The sequence below is a fragment of the Pseudophryne corroboree genome, chromosome 6 (genome assembly GCF_028390025.1).
Source record: "Pseudophryne corroboree isolate aPseCor3 chromosome 6, aPseCor3.hap2, whole genome shotgun sequence".
Classification (NCBI taxonomy): Eukaryota; Metazoa; Chordata; class Amphibia; order Anura; family Myobatrachidae; genus Pseudophryne; species Pseudophryne corroboree.
The window spans coordinates 579,211,711-579,234,823 of record NC_086449.1 but is presented as its reverse complement, the minus strand read 5'-3'; the positions used below and the strand labels follow the sequence as shown (position 1 = coordinate 579,234,823).

Below are 23,113 nucleotides of genomic sequence, written 5' to 3'. Positions count from 1 at the left end.
ACCTATGGGACAGACGAATCTCCGAGGTCCCTCTAGGGGAAAGAGTTTACCTCGGACAAAGGGGATTTAAGAACGCGGTCATGTGACAAATATCACGTGACCACAGAGACGCTTTTTGACCAATGGGACTGCCATTTCTGTCGATCATGTGATGAGCCACATCACATGATCGGCACTATCTTATGTTTCCTGTCTTATAAATAAGGTAATAATACTCGTTTTTCAAATGAAGTATATTTTATGAATAGATATTATGACTGTGTTCTTGATTGTTAGATTTTTATATTGTTATTTGGGATGGTTTGCTTTTATGTATTTGAAATGGCCCAAACAGGTGGTGCTTATCAAACTATTAGGAAGGGTATAAATAGAGTACCCTATATTCATGGGATTTATGCTCCTGAGGAAGCTGGATTATACCAGTGAAACGCGTTGAGCTTACTCTACCTATCTGGACTTCACTCTCCAAACCGGCCTGCAAAGCATTTGTCATCCTTCGGCACAATTTGGACTTCTCTCCCATCACTGAACTCATTCATCAAACCGGTCTGATCCACCTGTCACAACTGAGGGCCTGAGCTGACGGGAGGCAGCCTCAGTTGTAGGGGCTGAGATGTAACGGAACCTGGGAGGTTGTATCAGACCCCTAGACATGTAAGTAACATGTAGAATAACTGCCCGAAGGCGTGACCACGACAACCAGGATAAAAGTCAATGATGTTTATTATGACAAACTCCGTAACACAGCAGCAGTAAAAGGAAACATAAAAGTCAACAGAGGATAAATACAATTCCTGGGTACTACAGGGTGGCAAGGGCCACAGGCACTGGTAGTGTGAGACAGTTCTTATAATCTTCTAGTTGGAAAGTCCTTACCAGGCCTGACTGTAGCAATGGAGAGAACCCAGGATCGTACCAGCTGATGTTCCAGGAAAGGCTGGGCTGCTGAAGGTAAAACGGCTGCTGTGGATACTGGCTGGAACCAGACTGTTGTTGGTACGGAGTGGATACTGGCTGGAACCAGTTAAATAATAAACGAACTTGAGAGCGATGAAATAATAATGAAGTTTGGAGTTTGAGAGCGGTGAAATAATAATACCGGTGGAGAGTGGTAAACTGCAGAAAAGGACACCGGCCCTTTAAGAGAAGCTGTACACTGCTGGAAGCTGGGCTGGAAGCAGGTGATTGTTTGAGAGCGGTGAAATAATAATACCGGTGGAGAGTGGTAAACTGCAGAAAGGACACCGGCCCTTTAAGAGAAGCTGTACACTGCTGGAAGCTGGGCTGGAAGCAGGTGATTGTTGTAGCTGGAAACAGGTGAGTCCAGAATGGATCGGAGAGTCAGGCTACACCGCAGATGGAATGCTGGTGCGGGTCTCTATAGCAGAAGTCTGGAGACAGGAGCTGGAACCTGGAAGACAACCACAGGAGAGAGACAAACTGGAACTAGGTTAGACAACCAAAGCACTGACGCCTTCCTTGCTCAGGCACAGCATACTTATACCTGCAGCAAGGAAGGGGTTGGCTAGGCAATTATGCAAATCAACAATACAGACAGCAGATTGGTGGAAATAATCAGATGACAAAATCCAAGATGGCTGCGCCCATGCAGACACTTGGAGGGAAGTTTGGTTTGTAATCCATGTGAGAATTGAAACAGTAATGGCGACGCCGGCCACAGGAGACAGGAGACGCCAGACTGACAAGCGCACATTTAACCACGCGGGCACAGCGGAGGCCGCGGCTGATGAAATCACCACTCTGACATTCTGCATGTGGAAACTCAGGAACAGCGGGATCCGGTCCTGGAACGCTGAGCCAGCCTTAGGAGGCATCTGAAGGGTAAGTAATGGCGTCCAGATACCCGGATCGTGACAGCACCCCCCCCTTTAGGAGTGGCCCCAGGACACTTCTTAGGCTTTAAAGGAAACTTTGCGTGGAAATTTCGGACCAAGGCAGGAGCATGGACGTCTGAGGCATTGGTCCAAGAGCGTTCTTCAGGACCATAGCCCTTCCAGTCAATGAGGTATTGTAACTGACCGTAACGGAAACGTGAGTCCAAAATCTTGGCCACCTCGTACTCGACTCCCCGTTGAGTCTGAACTTTGGGAGCTGGAGGAAGTGCGGAATGAAACCGATTCAGGATCAGCGGTTTCAACAAAGAAACATGAAATGTCCTGGGTATTTTCAAGAAGGATGGTAACTGTAACCTGTAGGCAACAGGATTGATGACTTGTTCAATCTTGAAGGGTCCGATGTAGCGAGGTGCAAATTTCATGCTGGGAACTCTCAACCTCAAATTCTTCGTGGACAGCCACACACGATCACCCACCTTGAGAGCAGGAACCGCTCTACGCTTCCTATCGGCAAACTCCTTATACCTGAATGAGGCTTTAAGCAGGGCTGCGCGGACGTTCCTCCAGTTATTTGAAAACTGACGCAAGGTGACATCCACTGCTGGAACAGAAGTTGCGGGAAGCGGTTGGAATTCTGGGACTTTAGGGTGGAATCCATAATTAATGAAGAATGGTGTAGAAGAAGATGAGGAATGGTATTGATTGTTGTGGCTAAACTCGGCCCAAGGAAGGAGTTGAACCCAGTCATCTTGAGAGGAAGACACATATATACGGAGGAAGGCCTCCAAGTCCTGATTCACCCTCTCGGTTTGACCATTGGTCTGAGGATGGTAAGCCGTGGAAAACTTTAACTTGACTTGGAGGGCTTGACACAAACTTCGCCAAAATTTGGCTACAAATTGTACTCCACGATCCGAGATGATCTCTTCAGGAAGACCGTGAAGTCGGAAGATCTCTTGTATAAACACTTGAGCCAACTTGGAAGCTGACGGAAGACCGGTGAGAGGGATGAAATGTGCCATCTTGGTGAACCGGTCAACTACCACCCAGATGGTATTAAACTTGTTGCAGATAGGTAGATCGGAAACAAAGTCCATCGACAAATGGGTCCAAGGTCGACGGGGAACAGATAATGGAACCAGTTGCCCCGCAGGCGACTGGCGGGAGACTTTGTGTTGGGCACACTTTGGGCAGGAGGCAATAAATTCCATAACGTCCTTCTTCAGAGTTGGCCACCAGTAGGACCTAGAAATAAATTCAAGGGTTTTCTGAATGCCTGTATGTCCAGCAAAACGGGAAGCATGGGCCCAATGCATGAGCTTCTTCCTTAGAACTGGCTTAACAAAACTTTTCCCTGGTGGAGGCGTAGAGTCCATCCCTACCGTGGAGAATGCCAACGGATTAATAATAGGATGCTTGTCTGCAGACTCGGACTCATTTTCTTGCTCCCATGAGCGGGAAAGGGCATCGGCCTTACGATTCTGAGAACCCGGACAGAACTGGAGTTTAAAGTCAAACCTAGAGAAGAAAAGTGCCCATCTGGCCTGACGAGGATTCAGACATTGTGCGCCTTTGAGATATAAAAGATTTTTGTGGTCGGTAAGTATGGTGATTGAGTGGGAAGCTCCCTCCAACAGGTATCTCCACTCCTCCAGAGCGAGCTTGATGGCTAGCAACTCCTGATCACCAATGGCATAGTTGCGCTCAGCTGGGGAGAACTTCCGGGAGAAGAAACTGCAAGGATGTAGATGTCCATCTTTGGCCCTCTGGGATAACACTGCTCCTACTCCAACGGAGGAGGCATCTACCTCTAAGATAAAAGGAGAGTCGGTGTCGGGCTGTTTCAGAACTGGTGCAGAGATGAACCGTTGCTTCAGAAGGTGAAAGGCCTGTGTAGCTTCCTCGGACCACTTGGACGGATTAGCACCTTTCTTGGTTAATGCAGTGATAGGCGCCACAATGGTGGAAAAGTCTCGTATAAATTTTCTATAATAATTGGCGAACCCTAAGAACCTCTGGACCCCTTTGAGGCTTAAGGGTATAGGCCAATTCTGGATTGCTTGGAGTTTCTCAGGATCCATCTCTAGTCCGGAACCGGACACAATGTAACCTAGAAACGGAATGGTTTTAACTTCAAACACACACTTCTCCAATTTACAATAGAGGTGATTGACACGGAGACGGGAAAGAACCTCTTTTACCCAGAAACAATGATCTTCGAGATTATTAGCAAAGATGAGGATGTCGTCTAGATAAACCACGACATGGCGGTACAAGATGTCCCTGAAAATCTCATTCACGAAGTGCTAGAAGACTGCTGGAGCGTTGCTCAATCCGAAGGGCATGACGAGGTACTCATAATGTCCGTCACGGGTGTTAAAGGCGGTCTTCCACTCGTCACCCTCACGGATTCGGATGAGATTGTAGGCACCCCTCAAGTCCAGCTTTGTGAAAATAGTTGCACCACTAACTCTATCAAAGAGCTCGGTAATCAGGGGTAAAGGGTATCGGTTCTTGACGGTAATGTCGTTCAGACCTCTGTAGTCGATGCACGGACGCAGACCACCGTCTTTCTTCTTAACGAAGAAGAAGCCTGCGCCGGCTGGAGAAGAAGATGGTCGGATGAAACCCTTCGCCAGGTTCTCTTTGATGTATTCTTCCATGGAGTGTGTCTCAGGCAGAGACAACGGATAAGTTCGGCCTCGCGGTGGAACCTTCCCTGGAATGAGGTCGATTGGGCAGTCCCATTCTCTATGAGGAGGAAGGATATCAGCAGAGGCTTTACTGAACACGTCCGTGAAGTCTTGATATGGAGGAGGCGGAACATCAGATGACCTGGGGAAGGAAGAACAAACAGGAAGAACTTTGGCTAAACAAGTCTCAGCACAGGAGGGACCCCATGCCAGTATTTGCGTAGTCGTCCAGTCAATTGATGGGTTGTGGAGACGGAGACATGGAAGGCCTAAAACCACTGGATGTGTGGCTCTTGGAATCACTAAAAAAGAAATATACTCAGAATGAAGAACTCCCACTCTCAGACGAACTGGAAGAGTCCTTAAGGAAATGACTGCGTCAAAAATCTTGCTGCCATCCACGGCAGTCAAAGAGATGGATGAGGACAGTCTCTCGGTGGGTAGGGACCACCGTTTAACATAAGCTTCGGTTATGAAATTCCCAGCTGCTCCGGAATCAAGGAGGGCAATGACGTTCCTGTAACGTTGAGCAATTTGGAGCGACACTGGGAGGTTACAGTCATGAGGAGATGGAGAGGAGATCATTACTCCTAGCCGACCCTCTCCTTGGCGAGCTAGGATCTGGAGTTTCCCGGACGCTTGGGACAGGCATTGATAGTGTGCGACGGAGCTGCACAGTAGAGACAGAGAGACTCAGAGAGACGTCTTCGGCGCTCAGCGGGAGATAGACGGGAACGACTAATTTGCATAGGCTCATCCTTGGATGGAGATGGTTGACGAGGAGGAGGAGCAGAAGATTTAGGAGTAGATGATCTTCCTCGCCCGGTTGCTCTCTCTCTGAAACGTAGATCAACCTTCGTGCAAAGAGAAATTAGCTCATCCAACTTAGAGGGCAAGTCTCTGGTAGCTAACTCATCCTTGATGCGTTCTGATAAGCCATGCCAGAATGCAGCATACAGGGCCTCGTCGTTCCATGCCAGTTCGGATGCCAGGATTTTAAACTGTATAAGATACTGTCCCACAGTACGTGTTCCCTGGCGTAAACGGAGAATCTCAGATGAAGCAGATGTTATCCGGCCTGGCTCGTCGAAGATGCGCCTGAATGTAGCTACAAAGTCAGTATAGGAGGACAGCAGGGGATCAGACTTCTCCCATAAAGGTGATGCCCAGTCAAGGGCTGAGCCACTGAGAAGGGAGATGATATAGGCAATTTTGGTACGGTCACTGAAGAAATTGCCAGGTAGAAGCTCAAAGTGGATTTCACATTGATTGAGAAATCCCCTGCAGAACCTTGGAGATCCATCAAATTTTGCTGGCGTTGGAAGATGAAGATGTGGACTGGAAATGGGTAAGGTGGGTGGGGTTACAGCTGGTGTCACTGTAGTGGACGCACCGGACGTGCCAGGTCCACGGAGGGTCGTTTGAATCCCATCCAGCCGTGTAGAGAGATCCTGGAGACAGCGGATGATGTGGCCCTGTGCAGCCTCCTGATGTTCAAGTCGGGCTGCCAGTTCTTGCATCGGCCTGGCCGCTTGATCCTGGTCTCCGGCTGGATTCATTAGGTCAGTGCTTACTGTCACAACTGAGGGCCTGAGCTGACGGGAGGCAGCCTCAGTTGTAGGGGCTGAGATGTAACGGAACCTGGGAGGTTGTATCAGACCCCTAGACATGTAAGTAACATGTAGAATAACTGCCCGAAGGCGTGACCACGACAACCAGGATAAAAGTCAATGATGTTTATTATGACAAACTCCGTAACACAGCAGCAGTAAAAGGAAACATAAAAGTCAACAGAGGATAAATACAATTCCTGGGTACTACAGGGTGGCAAGGGCCACAGGCACTGGTAGTGTGAGACAGTTCTTATAATCTTCTAGTTGGAAAGTCCTTACCAGGCCTGACTGTAGCAATGGAGAGAACCCAGGATCGTACCAGCTGATGTTCCAGGAAAGGCTGGGCTGCTGAAGGTAAAACGGCTGCTGTGGATACTGGCTGGAACCAGACTGTTGTTGGTACGGAGTGGATACTGGCTGGAACCAGTTAAATAATAAACGAACTTGAGAGCGATGAAATAATAATGAAGTTTGGAGTTTGAGAGCGGTGAAATAATAATACCGGTGGAGAGTGGTAAACTGCAGAAAAGGACACCGGCCCTTTAAGAGAAGCTGTACACTGCTGGAAGCTGGGCTGGAAGCAGGTGATTGTTTGAGAGCGGTGAAATAATAATACCGGTGGAGAGTGGTAAACTGCAGAAAGGACACCGGCCCTTTAAGAGAAGCTGTACACTGCTGGAAGCTGGGCTGGAAGCAGGTGATTGTTGTAGCTGGAAACAGGTGAGTCCAGAATGGATCGGAGAGTCAGGCTACACCGCAGATGGAATGCTGGTGCGGGTCTCTTGAGCAGAAGTCTGGAGACAGGAGCTGGAACCTGGAAGACAACCACAGGAGAGAGACAAACTGGAACTAGGTTAGACAACCAAAGCACTGACGCCTTCCTTGCTCAGGCACAGCATACTTATACCTGCAGCAAGGAAGGGGTTGGCTAGGCAATTATGCAAATCAACAATACAGACAGCAGATTGGTGGAAATAATCAGATGACAAAATCCAAGATGGCTGCGCCCATGCAGACACTTGGAGGGAAGTTTGGTTTGTAATCCATGTGAGAATTGAAACAGTAATGGCGACGCCGGCCACAGGAGACAGGAGACGCCAGACTGACAAGCGCACATTTAACCACGCGGGCACAGCGGAGGCCGCGGCTGATGAAATCACCACTCTGACATTCTGCATGTGGAAACTCAGGAACAGCGGGATCCGGTCCTGGAATGCTGAGCCAGCCTTAGGAGGCATCTGAAGGGTAAGTAATGGCGTCCAGATACCCGGATCGTGACACCACCCCTACAGCTATAAATGGACTTATCCTAATGCTGATGCTTACCATCGTGGGGATCTGGTAACTATTTACCTAACACAGTGAATGCACATGGGGAGGTTGCCCTAGCCTTTAGGAATGGACATTGCCAATACAGGAGAATGTGAAATTCATGAAATCTTATCCAGATAAGACATTCTTAATCCATATCGCCACCTTGTGGCAACAGGAATTCCTTTCTTTTAAATTTGTCTATATTTGATGTGTTAATAAATTGTTATTTTTCTTACATAGAGCAAACCATCCTTTTTAATTTGTTCAGCCAGCGCTGGTATACACTCTTTCTAATGGAGGTGGAGTCTGTTCAGGGGGATGGGCCTGTCAAGAGGGTGGGGTCAATCCTCAGAGTTCCTGATTCTGATATAGACACAGTTGGGGCCTCCTTTGCTTTACGTTATGCTAATGTTTACCTGCGACTTTATGCGTATGCTGCTACAATGCCCTTCCCTCATGTACAGTGCATTTGTACGTCTGAATATTCAAGGACTGATATGCCCACTTTCAGTGTCTACTGACACTGCAGTCATGCCTTTCATCTACTTCTGATTTTATTGATTTATCATTCTACAAACTCTTTTGTTGTAACCTTATATGTTTCAAAGTACAGGGAGGGGGAACACACTCTACATACAGCACAGTACAGGGAGGGAGCACACACTACATACAGCACAGTACAGGGAGGGGGAGCACACACTACATACAGCACAGTACAGGGAGGGAGCACACACTACATACAGCACAGGGAGGGAGCACACACTACATACAGGACAGCACAGGGAGGGTGCACACACTACATACAGCACAGTACAGGGAGGGAGCACACACTACATACAGGACAGCACAGGAAGGGAGCACACACTACATACAGCACAGGGAGGGAGCACACACTACATACAGGACAGCACAGGGAGGGAGCACACACTACATACAGCACAGTACAGGGAGGGAGCACACACTACATACAGCACAGTACAGGGAGGGAGCACACACTACATACAGCACAGTACAGGTAGGGAGCACACACTACATACAGCACAGTACAGGGAGGGAGCACACACTACATACAGGACAGCACAGGAAGGGAGCACACACTACATACTGCACAGGGAGGGAGCACACACTACATACAGGACAGCACAGGGAGGGAGCACACACTACATACAGCACAGTACAGGGAGGGAGCACACACTATACATATAGCACAGGGAGGGGGTGCACACACTACATACAGCACAATACAGGGAGGGAGCACACACTACATACAGCACAGTACAGGGAGGGGGAGCACACACTACATACAGCACAGTACAGGGAGGGAGCACACACTACATACAGCACAGTACAGGGAGGGAGCACACACTACATACAGCACTGTACAGGGAGGGAGCACACACTACATACAGCACAGGGAGGGAGCACACACTACATACAGGACAGCACAGGGAGGGAGCACACACTACATACAGCACAGTACAGGGAGGGAGCACACGCTACATACAGCACAGTACAGGGAGGGGGAGCACACACTACATACAGGACAGCACAGGAAGGGAGCACACACTACATACAGCACAGGGAGGGAGCACACACTACATACAGGACAGCACAGGGAGGGAGCACACACTACATACAGCACAGTACAGGGAGGAAGCACACACTACATACAGCACAGTACAGGGAGGGAGCACACACTATACATATAGCACAGCACAGGGAGGGGGTGCACACACTACATACAGCACAGTACAGGGAGGGAGCACACACTACATACAGCACAGTACAGGGAGGGAGCACACACTACATACAGCACAATACAGGGAGGGGCACACACTACATACAGCACCGCACAGGGAGGGAGCACACACTACATACAGCACAGTACAGGTAGGGAGCACACACTACTACATACAGCACAGTACAGGGAGGGAGCACACACTACATACAGCACAGTACAGGGAGGGAGCACACACTACATACAGCACAGTACAGGGAGGGATCACACACTACATACAGCACAGCACAGGGAGGGAGCACACACTACATACAGCACAGTACAGGGAGGGAGCACACACTACATACAGCACAGGGAGGGAGCACACACTACATACAGGACAGCACAGGGAGGGAGCACACACTACATACAGGCCCTCATTCCGAGTTGTTCGCTCGCAAGGCGAATGTAGCAGAGTTACACACGCTAAGCCGCCGCCTACTGGGAGTGAATCTTAGCTTCTTAAAATTGCGACCGACGTACGCGCAATATTGCGATTACAAACGAGTTAGCAGTTTCAGAGTAGCTCCAGACTTACTCTGCCTGTGCGATCATTTCAGTGCTTGTCGTTCCTGGTTGACGTCACAAACACACCCAGCGTTCGCCCAGGCACTCCCACCGTTTCCCCGGCCACTCCTGCGTTTTTTCCGGAAACGGTAGCGTTTTCAGCCACACGCCCCTGAAACGCCGTGTATCCGCCCAGTAACACCCATTTCCTGTCAATCACATTACGATCGCCGGAGCGAAGAAAAAGCCGTGAGTAAAAATACTTTCTTCATAGTAAAGTTACTTGGCGCAGTCGCAGTGCGAACATTGCGCATGCGTACTAAGCGGATTTTCACTGCGATGCGATGAAAAATACCGAGCGAACAACTCGGAATGAGGGCCACAGCACAGTACAGGGAGGGAGCACACACTACATACAGCACAGTACAGGGAGGGGGCACACACTACATACAGCACAGCACAGGGAGGGAGCACACACTACATACAGTACAGTACAGGGAGGGAGCACACACTACATACAGCATAGTACAGGGAGGGGGCACACACTACATACAGCACAGTACAGGGGGGAGCACACACTACATACAGCACAGTACAGGAGGGAGCACACACAAGTAGTGAAACACAGACACAGGGGACCAGCGCAGCGGAATCTGTCCCAGTGGCCAATCTGCCCCTGATTACATACATAGCCACCACATTATTACATGAATAGCACCACATTGCACGAATAGCACCACATTACACGTATGGCACCGCATTACGGGGGTGATTCCGAGTTGTTCGCTCGCTAGCTGCTTTTAGCAGCATTGCACACGCTAAGCCGCCGCCCTCTGGGAGTGTATCTTAGCTTAGCAGAATTGCGAACGAAAGATTCGCTAATTTTCTCGTAACGATTACCGCGCAGTTTCTGAGTAGCTCCAGACTTACTCAGCCATTGTGACCAGCTCAGTCTTTTTCGTTCCTAGTTTGACGTCACAAACACACCCAGCGTTCGCCTAGCCACTCCCCCGTTTCTCCAGCCACTCCCGCGTTTTTCCCTGAAACGCCTGCGTTTTTCCGCACACTCCCAGAAAACGGCCAGTTTCCGCCCAGAAACACCCACTTCCTGTCAATCACACTCCGATCAGCATGAAAAAACTTAGTTACGCCGTGAGTAAAATACCAAACTTTTGTGCTAATTTACTTGGCGCAGGCGCGCTGCGTACATTGCGCATGCGCAGTTTGCGACTAATCGCTCCGTAGCGAAAAAAATAACGAGCGAACAACTCGGAATGACCCCCTACATGTCTAGCATTACACTACACGTATAGCACTGTATTACACAAATAGCACCACATAACATGAATAGCACCACATTATAGGTATAGCACCGCACTACACGTATAGCACCGGATTATACGACTAGCACCACATTACACGAATAGCACCATATTACAGGTATAGCACCGCACTACACGTATAGCACCGCATTAGATGGCTAGCACCACATTACACGTATAGCACCTCATTACACAAATAGTACCACATTACATACGTGGCCACCGCATTACATACATAGCCACCGCATTACATAAATAAGCCCATCTTCATGGACAGACATTGGGCAGCTATATGACTGAAGGACTTTGCATTAGAGATTGTCCCAGGGCTGGCTGGCTGTGAGTGCAGCCTGATCAGCCGACATCCTGAAAACAAGGTAAATCCTGCTCCTGACCAGTCCCCAAACCATACACTGTGACCAGGGACGCCCTAAACCTTACACCATCATGATAATACAAATAATGTAATTAAAAATAACCTCTCTGCCGGGTCCCCTTCAGTGCTCAGTCGCCACTCTGGCCAATCCAGTGAGAGTGTGGGAGCTAGGGTGACGGTAGGTGTAGTGAACCCGGCCATCACTATGCTGCTGCTTCCGGGCCGGGCTCGTTAAAGAGACCTTTGGCCATGGCCAGAGAGAGGATGCTGCTGGGCTGGTTAAATTTCTCCAGGTACCCTGTTGGTAGAACAGCTTCACCACTTTTCACGACTAGCGGCACCTTGAAGTGCCCGCTAGCCTAACTTCCGGATTGCGTTCCAATGAACGGCAAGTACTGGAAGCAGTGTGAGCCAGCCCATCCTGAGTGTGAATCGGCCTGGCTGAGTGGGTTATTGGAATCTGTCATGGTGTCCTGGTGGGCCAATCCGCCTCTGTCTGCACCAGGGACGTGCAGTCAGGGGAGGCAGGGGAGGCAGTGCCTCCCCTGCCATCAATGATTAAAATAATACAAAGAAGATACTTATGACACATTCTGTGTCATATGTATCTTCTTCAGCCTTTATATTATTTAAATCATTATTATCCTTTTAAAAAAACACTTTTAAAAGGGTTTCGTAGGCACTGCTCTCGGTGCCTCCCGCTGTTTGTGTTAAAGGGCCGGAAGCGGGGGGGCGGGGCCGAGCATCGAGCACAGAAAACCCATTGAAAAAATCCCTGTAAGCGGCATATAGTACAAGTGCCGCGTTGACAGGGGCGTGCTTTCAGCCCATCAGGTTGCTGATTGGTCAGTGGTCGATTTGGGGAGGGGGGCACCAAGGAACATACCCCCTGTCATTTAGTGACTATGTGGCCGTCCCCGCCCGCCTGTCCCCAAGCCAGGGAAGTGTATGCAGGGACAGTTCCAGAGTAACTACCATAGGTGCAGGGGAAGCGGCTGCTACGGGGCCCAAGATGCCTGTGGGTCCCGCCGCTCCCCTGCACCCGTCACGCCGCTGCAACCGATTACTTTTTTTTAAATGATTTACTCGGCTCCCGCCCCATCCCACCACGTTCCCACTCCGTCACTGCAGCTCCGCCGCTCACCTCCAGCAGATCAGGCCGAAAGTCCCGGCGCACATAGGAGTGCAGTAGAAATAGCCCGGCCTCTCATGAAACATGTGCGGTCAGGTTGCGCAGTGCTCGGCAGTGAAACTCTCTTCCTCTCCTTCATACTCTCCACCAGCAGCTGCATGATTCTGAGTGCTGCCAGTGTTCCACGGTCGGGGAGTGCACCGTGATCATGCGGCCAGTTCCGAGTGGCGGTGAAGCTTTTGCTTATTACCTGCGGTGCCCCCCCAACTGCAAAGTACTGGAGAAGCCCTGGGAGCCATCATTGGAGTCCACGGGAGACTGTTGGATCACAGTCCGGTGGAGAACCTGGACGCAGGTACCCACAGGTGTCACAGGTGGGTGCAGTGCAGCTACAGGGGTAGAGGTAATGGGAGTCGCATTCCGTTGCTTAGATCGGAGGGGTGAGGGGGGGGGTGTGACGCCTAAGTCCCCAAGGCAGGTCCCCAAGGCGTCACTTCCTGTCACCCGCTGCTGTCACCCTTTCCCTGGCGTCACTCCCTGTCACCTGCTGCTGTCACCCTCTCCCAGGCGTCACTCCCTGTCACCCGCTGCTGTCACCCTCTCCCTGGCGTCACTCCCTCTCACCCGCTGCTGTCACCCTCTCCCTGGCGTCACTCCCTCTCACCCGCTGCTGTCAACATCTCCCTGGCGTCACTCCCTGTCACCCTCTCACTGGCGTCACTCCCTGTCACCCGCTGCTGTCACCCTCTCACTGGCGTCACTCCCTGTCGCCCTCTCCCTGGCGTCACTCCCTGTCACTCGCTGCTGTCACTCCCTCCCTGGCGTCACTCCCTGTCACCCTCTGCTGTCACCCTCTCCCTGGCGTCACTCCCTGTCACCCGCTGCTTTCACCCTCTCCCTGACGTCACTTCCTGTCACCCGCTGCTGTCACCCTCTCACTGGCGTCACTCCCTGTCACCCTCTGCTGTCACCCTCTCACTGGCGTAACTCCTTGTCACCCGCTGCTGTCACCCTCTCACTGGCATCACTCCCTATCACCCTCTCTCTGGCGTCACTCCCTGTCACTCGCTGCTGTCACTCCCTCCCTGGCGTCACTCCCTGTCACCCTCTCACTGGCGTCACTCCCTTTCACCTGCTGCTATCACCCTCTCACTGGCGTCACTCCCTGTCACCCGCTGCTGTCACCCTCTTACTGGCGTCACGCCCTGTCACTCGCTGCTGTCACTCCCTCCCTGTCACCCTCTCACTGGCGTCACTCCCTGTCACCCGCTGCTTTCACCCTCTCCCTGGCGTCACTCCCTGTCACCTGCTGCTGTTATCCTTTCCCTGGCGTCACTCCCTGTCACCGGCTTCTGTCACCCTCTCCCAGGCATTACTCCCTGTCACCCGCTGCTGTCACCCTCTCCCTGGCGTCACTCCCAGTCACCCGCAGCTGTCACCCTCTCCCTGGCGTCACTCCCTCTCACCCGCTGCTGTCACCATCTCCCTGGCGTCACACCCTGGCATCAATCCCTGTCACCCGCTGCTGCCACCCTCTCACTGGCGTCACTCCCTGTCACCCTCTCCCTGGCGTCACTCCCTGTCATCCGCTCCCTGGCGTCACTCCCTGTCACCCGCTGCTGTCACACTCTCCCTGGCGTCACTCCCTGTCACCCGCTGCTGTCACCCTCTCCCTGGCGTCACACTCTTCCTGTCACCTTCTCACTGGTGTCACCCTCTGCCTGTCACAGACTGCTGTCACCCTCTCCCTGTCGTCACCCTCTCCCAGTCACCTTCTCCCTGGCATCACCATCTCTCTATCACCCACTGCTGTCACCCTCTCACCTCTCGCCCACTGCTGTCATCTTCTACCTGGCGTCACCCTCTCCCTATTTTGTTGTCCAGGACTTCCATTAAATAATAGCGCCGCACCAACGGCGCTATTAAGTTATGGAAGCCCTGGACAACAAAATTGCATTCATGTCCTCCTCCCACTCCCAAACACTAATATTTATTTTATAAAAATGTACAAAATATTAGCCGCCTGCTCATCACAAGTTTTATGAGCAGGCTGGCTGCGGGCATTGGCAGTGACGGTATTGGACTGAGATGCAAATTAGTGGTGGGGGGCCTGGACAGTTGATGGTGGGCGATTTTGTAAGCCATTGGCGGGGGTGGTGGCCATTAGTGGTGGGGGTAGTGGGGTTTAGGGATGGCGGCAGTAGCGGGCATTGGCTCAGGGGCAGTAGCGGGCATTGGTTCCGCGGTGGTAGGTGTCGTTGGCAGGACTCGGCAGACATTATGGCTGCTGTGCCTCACCAGCCACTGACCTCACCGCACGCCACTGGTCTGCACGGCAGCCAGCGTACACCCCTCTACTCAGAAATATATTGCCAATAGCATTAAAACAATGAACAAATGTAAAACAAAACTGACATAAATAGACAATAGCAAACACACACTCAAATGAATTAGCAATTGCAAGCCGGACAATGGCTTGGTTATTTTGGCCAGGTATGCCCACAAGGCACAATGCCATGTGCTTTTGCAGCGCAGACAAATTGGACATAATCTGTCCTATTTTATACAGTATAGTTCTTGTCTAGTTTGGGGATTCCAGGGTCTGATAATCTCACAATCCCTTTGCCTAGAGACAAAGGACAATGTAGATCAGCAGGCAGCCAGACCAGCAGATTGGTGTTCTAGCAGCAGAGAGGACAGCACCACCTTGTGGCTGCATGTCGGCACTGCAGGCGGCCAGCTGTGATGTCATAGCCGTGGTCCTGCCTCCTGAGTGGAGCAGCGGTGGGAGCAGCAGGCAGGGCTGGGTTCTGCTATTTGTGCAGCAGCAGCATTAGCACTGGGAATGGCTTCTTACACCTCCTGCTAGGATCTGCCCTGATCTCCGAAATCACCGGTCAGGAGGTCACCACACATCGCTGCTGCGGAGGACCAGCTTCCAGGGGGAAAGATGTCGGATGATTTTGGTTTCTTCTCCTCTTCTGAGAGCGGGGCCGCGGTGGAGAATGAAGAAGACCCCGCTGCCGCTTTCCTGGCCCAGCAAGAGAGCGAAATAGCTGGGATAGAGAATGACGAAGGGTTCGGGGCAGTGCTGGTGGGCAGCCAAGCCTCCTCCATTGAGCAGTCAGATATGGGTAAGTCGGGGGTAGGTGCACACAGACCCTTGCCCGTAAAGCTTGCACTTTATCTGCTGAGAGGCTCCTTTCTCAAGGTCACGCGATGGATGAGGCAGCAGGTGCAGCTCTGTATGGAGGCTTAGCGTACATAGGGGGGGATGAGGGACGTGCCTGTGTACCCGGGCATCTCTCCTGCCCAGTGACTGGCATGGATGGTGTAATGCAGTGGGCATCACATGACCCGTGTAAAGGGAAATTAGGGGACCTTAAGTGAAATGCAGCCTATTGGTTTTAAAAACATAATGCTGAAAATGTATGCAGTGTATGACATGTATAATCCCATTGGAATGTTCCATAGATGTCAGTGAGTTTAGTGTGATGGCAAACAATTGGTGTGTGGTAGGCCCCATACCCACTGGCATTGTGCTTGCGTCTTAACAGCTCTCTGCAGGCTCCTCTGTGCAGATACAGAGAGTAAATGCAAAAAAATAAAAATGGAACACGCACCATCTGAAAAAAAATGCTGCATAATGCTAAATAAAAGCACCAGTGAGTATAGTATCGCTATCTTACGTTTACATGCATCAAAACCATCAGTAACTACGAAGCCTTGGAGAGAGCTAAAGTATGAACCTATCGGCTCCTAAATGACCTTTTTCAAAGACAACCTATAACAGAGCTGGCCAAACCAGTCCTCGAGATCTACCAACAGTTCACATTTTCCAGACCACCTAGCTGGTGCACAGGTGTAGTCATTTCTAATTAAGATGTGCTGCATTCATTCCTAACTGACAATTCTACAGATCTCCAGGAGGCCTGGAAAACATGAACTGTTGGTAGATCTCGAGGACCGGTTTGGCCAGCCCTGACCTATAACATGGAAGTTAGGAACTGATTGGCCAGTAGTACGCTTTGTCACTCTAAAAGTGCATACACACTTGCCGATAAAATGAACGACGTCGCTCATTTTCACCCTTCCTGAGCGACGTCATTTACTTTCTCAGCAAGTGTGTGTGACGGTGACCGATGTGCGGCACCACAGGTCGTTAACGACCCTCGCTGTTGGCCGTGCATGCTTAATTTGGACGTCATCCAAGAGCTGCCTGCATGGACCGGCCACGGCGGGACGTCACTGAGCGATATGGTCGTCATATCGCTCAGTGTGTATGCACTGCCGCCCGACCCGGGAGGGGGAAACACTAGGCGACGTTGCCTAGTGTGTATGCACTTTGAGGCTTAGTACATCTCCCGCATAGGGTCTCATTCAGTTAGGGCAATGCACGCTGAACATCTTACGATGTTTGGCTGCAAACATAAATTATTTGCCCATTACGATAGGCTCACATGCCGGTTTAACAGCACACCTTTATGGGGTGAGGAAAAATGTGCGATGCTGCTGGTCGCAGTGTGCCGTTCCGGAACAGTGCATCACTACTAAATACAATGCATTGTGAGAACTCGTGCAGTAAAAGAATGTCAATTATCAGTTTTGTGTACATTGTAGTATATCATCATCTTTATGTTCTAGCACTTGTTTTGCTTAGCAGTGGCTTTTACAAGCCGCTGTTTCTTGATGCGTTTTTCGTGGAAATTTTAAACGTCAATTATCCTACAAACAAAGCACTTCCTGTTTTGCAGCAGTTTGTCCCTGCATTTTATATACACACTAACAGGTCGATTCAATTGGTGTCTGTTCCTCTCTGACGGAGAGGATCAGACACTGCACTATTCAATTTGCGGGCGTGTTTGACAGGTTTAGCCCGTTTTCAACAATGCCAATCCGAGTTTTTTTAAAGTTGAATTGGCAGAATTGGAATTGTCAAAAACGGGCTAAAAACCTGTCGAAAATGCCCGCAAATTTGACAGAATACGTGGATCCACGGCTAATCCTCCGATCCAAGTCGGAAAAACGGCAATAGACTCTAGAGTAGGCCGAATCCAGATTCAACCTAAAAAAGTCGGAAAATGACATTTTTCCGACTTGTTGGATTAATTGAATAGACCCCTAAGAAGCTATGGCTTGTGAGAGGATGCCGCTTTAGGGATGCCCGTCTACAGGTTAACTTTTGATGGTTTTGAACAATCGGAAGGAAACTGTTCATGGTTCCGATCCCACATGTGCAGACAGCAGTCACATGCTCGCAGACCACAGTTGTAGTCTGATATCGGACTCCTGCTACCAATGCTCACCACTCGGCACTGGTGAGCATACATCATTGGGAAAACTAGTTACATAGATGTCAGACTATCAATTTGTTACTAACAGTAGATGATCAAGGACCACCTGTGCGCCACTTAGTGTTTTTACCGCCTTGATTTTATTTGTCCATTTTATAATATCCCCTTCCCCATAAGAGAAGAACATAAGCTTACATTACAGAACCTGATTTATTAGGGCTGCACGCAATGCCAATGGTCACATAGTTGACCAGCTTTCTTTTGCCATTTCGCATGCCCGAAAATCCCTAAACACTCCTACGGCCCATGTGTTGCATACAAAGGTGCTTTTACAACTGAGAGACACAGAATCAGAAATGTATTGGAAAAGTGCTGGACGTTCCTGGGCGGTGGCTAAATAGATGTCTTATGGACGAGTGATGGGAGTGCTGTGGGTGAGTTTGCGTACACAGACGCTCAGCCGTATGCTCTGGAGGCTGTATTCAGGCGAAGAATCTGCACCCACCATAGGGCTAGTGCGACTGATGGTAGTGCCTAAAGATGTGCCAGGTGGTATTAGAGTGTGCAGTGGGCGTCTCAGTCATTGCACATACACGTACAGTATGTACACAAGGGAGGGGCTTTGTACAGGTATTTGCATATAGTCACAGACTACTATTAGGCACAGCCGTATCTGCTTCCACCTCTGTATCAGCCCCATATTGAGGCGGTTCCAGTAACTATCACAACCACATGTATTTCTCTGACTTCATTAAGTAGCTTCCATTCTTAGAAAAAGCTACTCCATTTGCTCTATATACATTTATTAAGTTATTTACATAGCGCTTTACAGGGGGGAATTCAGTTGTTTTGGGCATCTTATTTTCCCATCTAAATGTGACTGTATTGAATTGTGTTTGGGTGCCCATGCATATTGCACATGTTGCACCCAAACACACAGGGCTTAGCCGTGTTAAACCGCTAAATCTGTCTAAAGTCCTGCTTTGGGCTTCCAAACTACTGTTTGGACCGTGAAAGTGCCAAGTTGCACACGTTTTTTTCTCGCTCCTCCATGAGGCTGTGAGAAAACACATGTCCTCTGTGGCTAATGGGCACCCAAGTGGCAGAAAAATGTAATTGCTGTCGTCGGGCGCCATAGAGAAAAACCCAATTGAATTCCCCCCATTTGAACACAAGACCTCAGTGCTGTGTGGCAGCGAAGTTAATTTACTGAACCCTTATCAAATGACTGGCAACACAACTTACAGCATCCCTCTCTATGCCTGCCCCATCACGCAGACCATTTATGGTATCTGGTACTCAGTCTTCCAGCCAGCAACTACCTAGTACATGACAACGTTTTCCTGTATTCTGTTGTCACTAAATAAGTTTTCAGGCCTGCTGAGTATACTCATGATATGTTTTCTTGCACTGAGATGTGAATTGTCAAAAACAGTGGAAGTTAATTCATGTTAACAGGCCTCCTATTATATATATTGATGTACTAGTGCCTCAGATCACCCACCTCCGATGTCTGGCAGTTCTGGCTTACACACCAGTCTTGTATGAGAATGCTGACTAAACAGTACCAGTAAATGAAGGAACTGTAGCTTTCAGAGATACAGTGGATTATTAGCGTAGCTTCATGCCTCCCAGTGTCATTAGTTCCCAGTGAATGATTTGCTGCATTCTCATGTTTATTGGTTGATCACAGAGAATGCCTGCTCATACTGTGTCAGGTATACGCACACTGCGGTACCCTGTTGTCATAGAAGTGATAAATAGCCAAACGGGTTACAAATCCCTCACTTGGCTGTCTATTATAATTAAGAGGCAATGAGCCATGCTATCCGTATTCATCTGTTTTCCCAGTCATGAGACCATGTATGACAGTGTAACATTGTTATCAACATTAAAGTAAAATTGTATGCAGGGAATGTAATGGAGTGCAAGAACAAGGAAGTGCGGGACTTCGTCCGAGTTCTCACGTATTTTTAAAGCGGCAATTTGTTACGGTTGTGTATGTTACCTTCGTGCTCAGGACCTGGAAGTGACAAAACGAGAGGGCAGGAGAGAACTTCCGCCCTTACAGCACCTAAATGTTTTCTTCATTTTCCGTTCGTTTGGGGTAATTTTTTTCTATGCAGCGTTGGACCCTCGTGGGCTCGCTTCGGGCTCGGGGTCTCGCTCCGCTTCGCTCGCCACACTTTACTATTCCAAATAGATTGTGACATGGACCCAGGGGGTTGTGGGAAAGGTCCTCTCCACGAAGGTAAACTAGACGCTACCAATCCGTTACATGGCAAACAAGGTTGTTTTGCTGTGAGAACTCTGACGAAGTCCCGCACTTCCTGGTTCTCGTAACTCCATTACATTCCCCGTTTTATATATGTTCATGGTTACTGGACATTGTAATAATACTTAAATAAGAGGGATACATGGATCCAAGATTTGATCAGGATCCTGTCAAATGTGTTTTATGAAATATATTGGTAATCCATTAGGTTGTGCAGAATATCATAGGATTGTGCATTCAGTCAACTCCTAAAATATAAATGTGCCATATTCCTATAAAGTACTCCCTAGTACAGTGATGGCTAACCTTGACACTCCAGCTGTTGTTGAACTACACATCCCAGCATGCCCTGCATCAGTTTTAGCATGGCCAAATAGCAAAACTGATGCAGGCATGCTGGGATGTGTAGTTCAACAACAGCTGGAGTGTCAAGGTTAGCCATCACTGCCCTAGTAAGCTGCGATTAGTTATATAGTACAATATACAAAATAAGACCAGACACTGAACATTGCCCCTAGTATACAGTAGAGAGACGGGAATTAATTTTTATTGAAACTCTGGACCCAGGACAAACCACTGTCCCTAGAAACCGACAATGGTTAACAGTTATAGTGTGGTAGGAGACAAAGGTCTGTAAATATTTAATTAAATGAATTGTACACCTTCCTCATATGTCACTTTGTTTGGGGCCACCCAGATACTACAGCTGTTACTAGATTCCAGCCTCACGTTCATTATAAAAACAACACACACAAAACATCTTATAAATGAAGGAAGTTTAGCTGCTTAACACTGCCAAACCCATTTTATTTACTTACTAACAGCACATTTTCCACATAGCCTCACAGTACTTTATTGTTGACAGGAAATTTGTGAAATGACATAAAGTTGCAGAGAGAGGATGTATCTTCTGCTGCCAAGATAACGTAACGTCAGTACCGTATGATCTATTTACACATTCGTGGAATTTTACAGTTTTATAGAGTTTACACTGCACACTCTATTGTGTTGTCTAAACTTGGCTCCTCTGTCAGTCTGTGTTTTGTTTTTAGTGCAGATTGGGTTTAATTATCAAAATAACAGTTTCTTTTATGGGCCCTACACATATAAAGATCCGCCGCCGAGCTGCCCGACGGCGGATACGGCCGACGGGCGACCCGGCGGCGGGGGGACAGTGATGGGGGGAGTGACACCCGGCTCCATTGAAGTGCAGGCAAATATGGACAAGATCGTCCATATTGGCCTGCATGCACAGCCGACGGGGAACCAGCGATGAACGAATGCGGGGCCGCGCACCGTCAATCGCTGGTGACTCCACACTGAAAGATATAAATGGTATCTCGTTTAATAATGAATGAGATCGTCCATATCTTTGAGGAATATCGGCCAGTGTGTATGGCCTATTACACTGTGAGCCTGATACAGATGTGGTTGGAGTGAGCATCGCTGTGCATACTTTGAAGCAGCAGCGATCCACAGATATGGTAATACAGCAGGAGGCATCTGGTTTAAGTAGACGCCTCCTGCATGCACGTGTGATCTAGTGCTGCCGTCCCCGCCCCTAAAACAGCTGCAGACTGTGGGAGGTATTCAATTAAGTGCCGGCACTAATTCAACACAGGGTATTCAATTGTTTTTGAACCCATTTTCGCCCATGCCGTTTCATTTTTTTATTTTTTTTTATTTTTTATCGAAACGGCATGGGACAAAAATTGCACCAAAAATTGAATTTGCCGAAACACGTGTATCAGTGGCGAATTTGTCAATACACGTGGTTTTCGCCAGTGCCGATTTTTTGACCAGCCGAAAAAGCGTCAAGGGCAATGCCGACCCTTGGAATCTCAGCTAACGGGCTATTCCTACTCTGTTGGTATCCACGACACCCATAGAGTGGGAAAAGAACCTGTGGCGAGCAACCGAGCCCACAAGGGGACTCTTTGCGCTCGTCCTGCTGCCGGCATACTGACGATCAGGATGCCGTTATCCGTATACTGACAGCTGGCATCCCGATCGTTGGTAAATCCTACTGATCCCATACGGAGCTGCTAATGTAAGCAAGTGAAGCTGCCGCCCAGGAATGAAGAGACATCCACTGGAGCCATCACAAACTCACATGTGCAGCCTATACGCAAATATGGGGAACATCGAGGTTAAGGGTAGGTCAATGGCTACGCAGACTGGACACAGCAGTAGAGATGCAGGCGCCATGTTTTAGCATGTACCAGCTTGCAGCTGATGACCGATACGCGCCCCTAAAACGGCCATGACATTCCTGCATTTTTCTATCCACTCTCTGTAAACACCGCCAATCGCTTCCTGTCCATCACTTTCGTATGGGAATTGCGGTGGCACCTTGGCGCATGAGCATTGTGACCGCAGCACTCGTGCAGTCTGCCGATAATCGCTCTGTTGCGTGTTGATCGGCCATTGTGTACATACATGATGGCCTCAGGCTTGGCATTAGGGAGCAGAACCTTTTGGTGGGGAAAGTGACACAGATGTGAAATGAATGGGAAGTTCAAAAAGGAGGAACTCTCTGCCAGAGAAGGTAGTAATGGCGGTGGACTTGGTCAGTATGTTTAAAAATGGATTAGATAAATTTCTAACTGAAAAAGATATCCAAGGATATAGCATTTAAAATGAATGTAATTTATTATGGTAGTATTAGAAGCATGCTTTCTAGTTGTCAACTAGACTAAAAAAAACACTGAGTAGTTGTGGAAGAACCAATGGATACAAACATTGGGGTTGATTCAAGTCACCGACAGTTGAATAGCGCCGGGAATTAGCTCCCGGCGCTATTCAATTCAGCTAAAGTTAAGTCGGCGAATACCCGTTCTCCCGGACTTAACAGATTGTTTTGTCGGGAGAACGGGCATTCTCTGACTTAACTCCCCGCCGCGATGCTGATTCCCAACAGAATCAGCCTCGCGCCGGCCGCGTGGCAGCACCTT

General features: G+C 49.2%; 1 protein-coding gene across 2 annotated transcripts in view; it reads left to right on the top strand.

Moving 5' to 3' along the window:
- Positions 1-15,346: 15,346 nt before the first annotated feature.
- CLTB (clathrin light chain B) overlaps positions 15,347-23,113 on the top strand; it is a 75,943-nt gene continuing 68,176 nt past the window's right edge. The window contains exon 1 of one of the 2 annotated variants that reach the window (XM_063927907.1): positions 15,347-15,724. In XM_063927907.1, coding sequence (XP_063783977.1) covers positions 15,541-15,724 — 184 coding nt within the window. In that variant the 5' untranslated portion in view covers positions 15,347-15,540. The remainder of the gene's footprint in view (positions 15,725-23,113) is intronic. The other variant, XM_063927908.1, reaches the window with a different exon arrangement.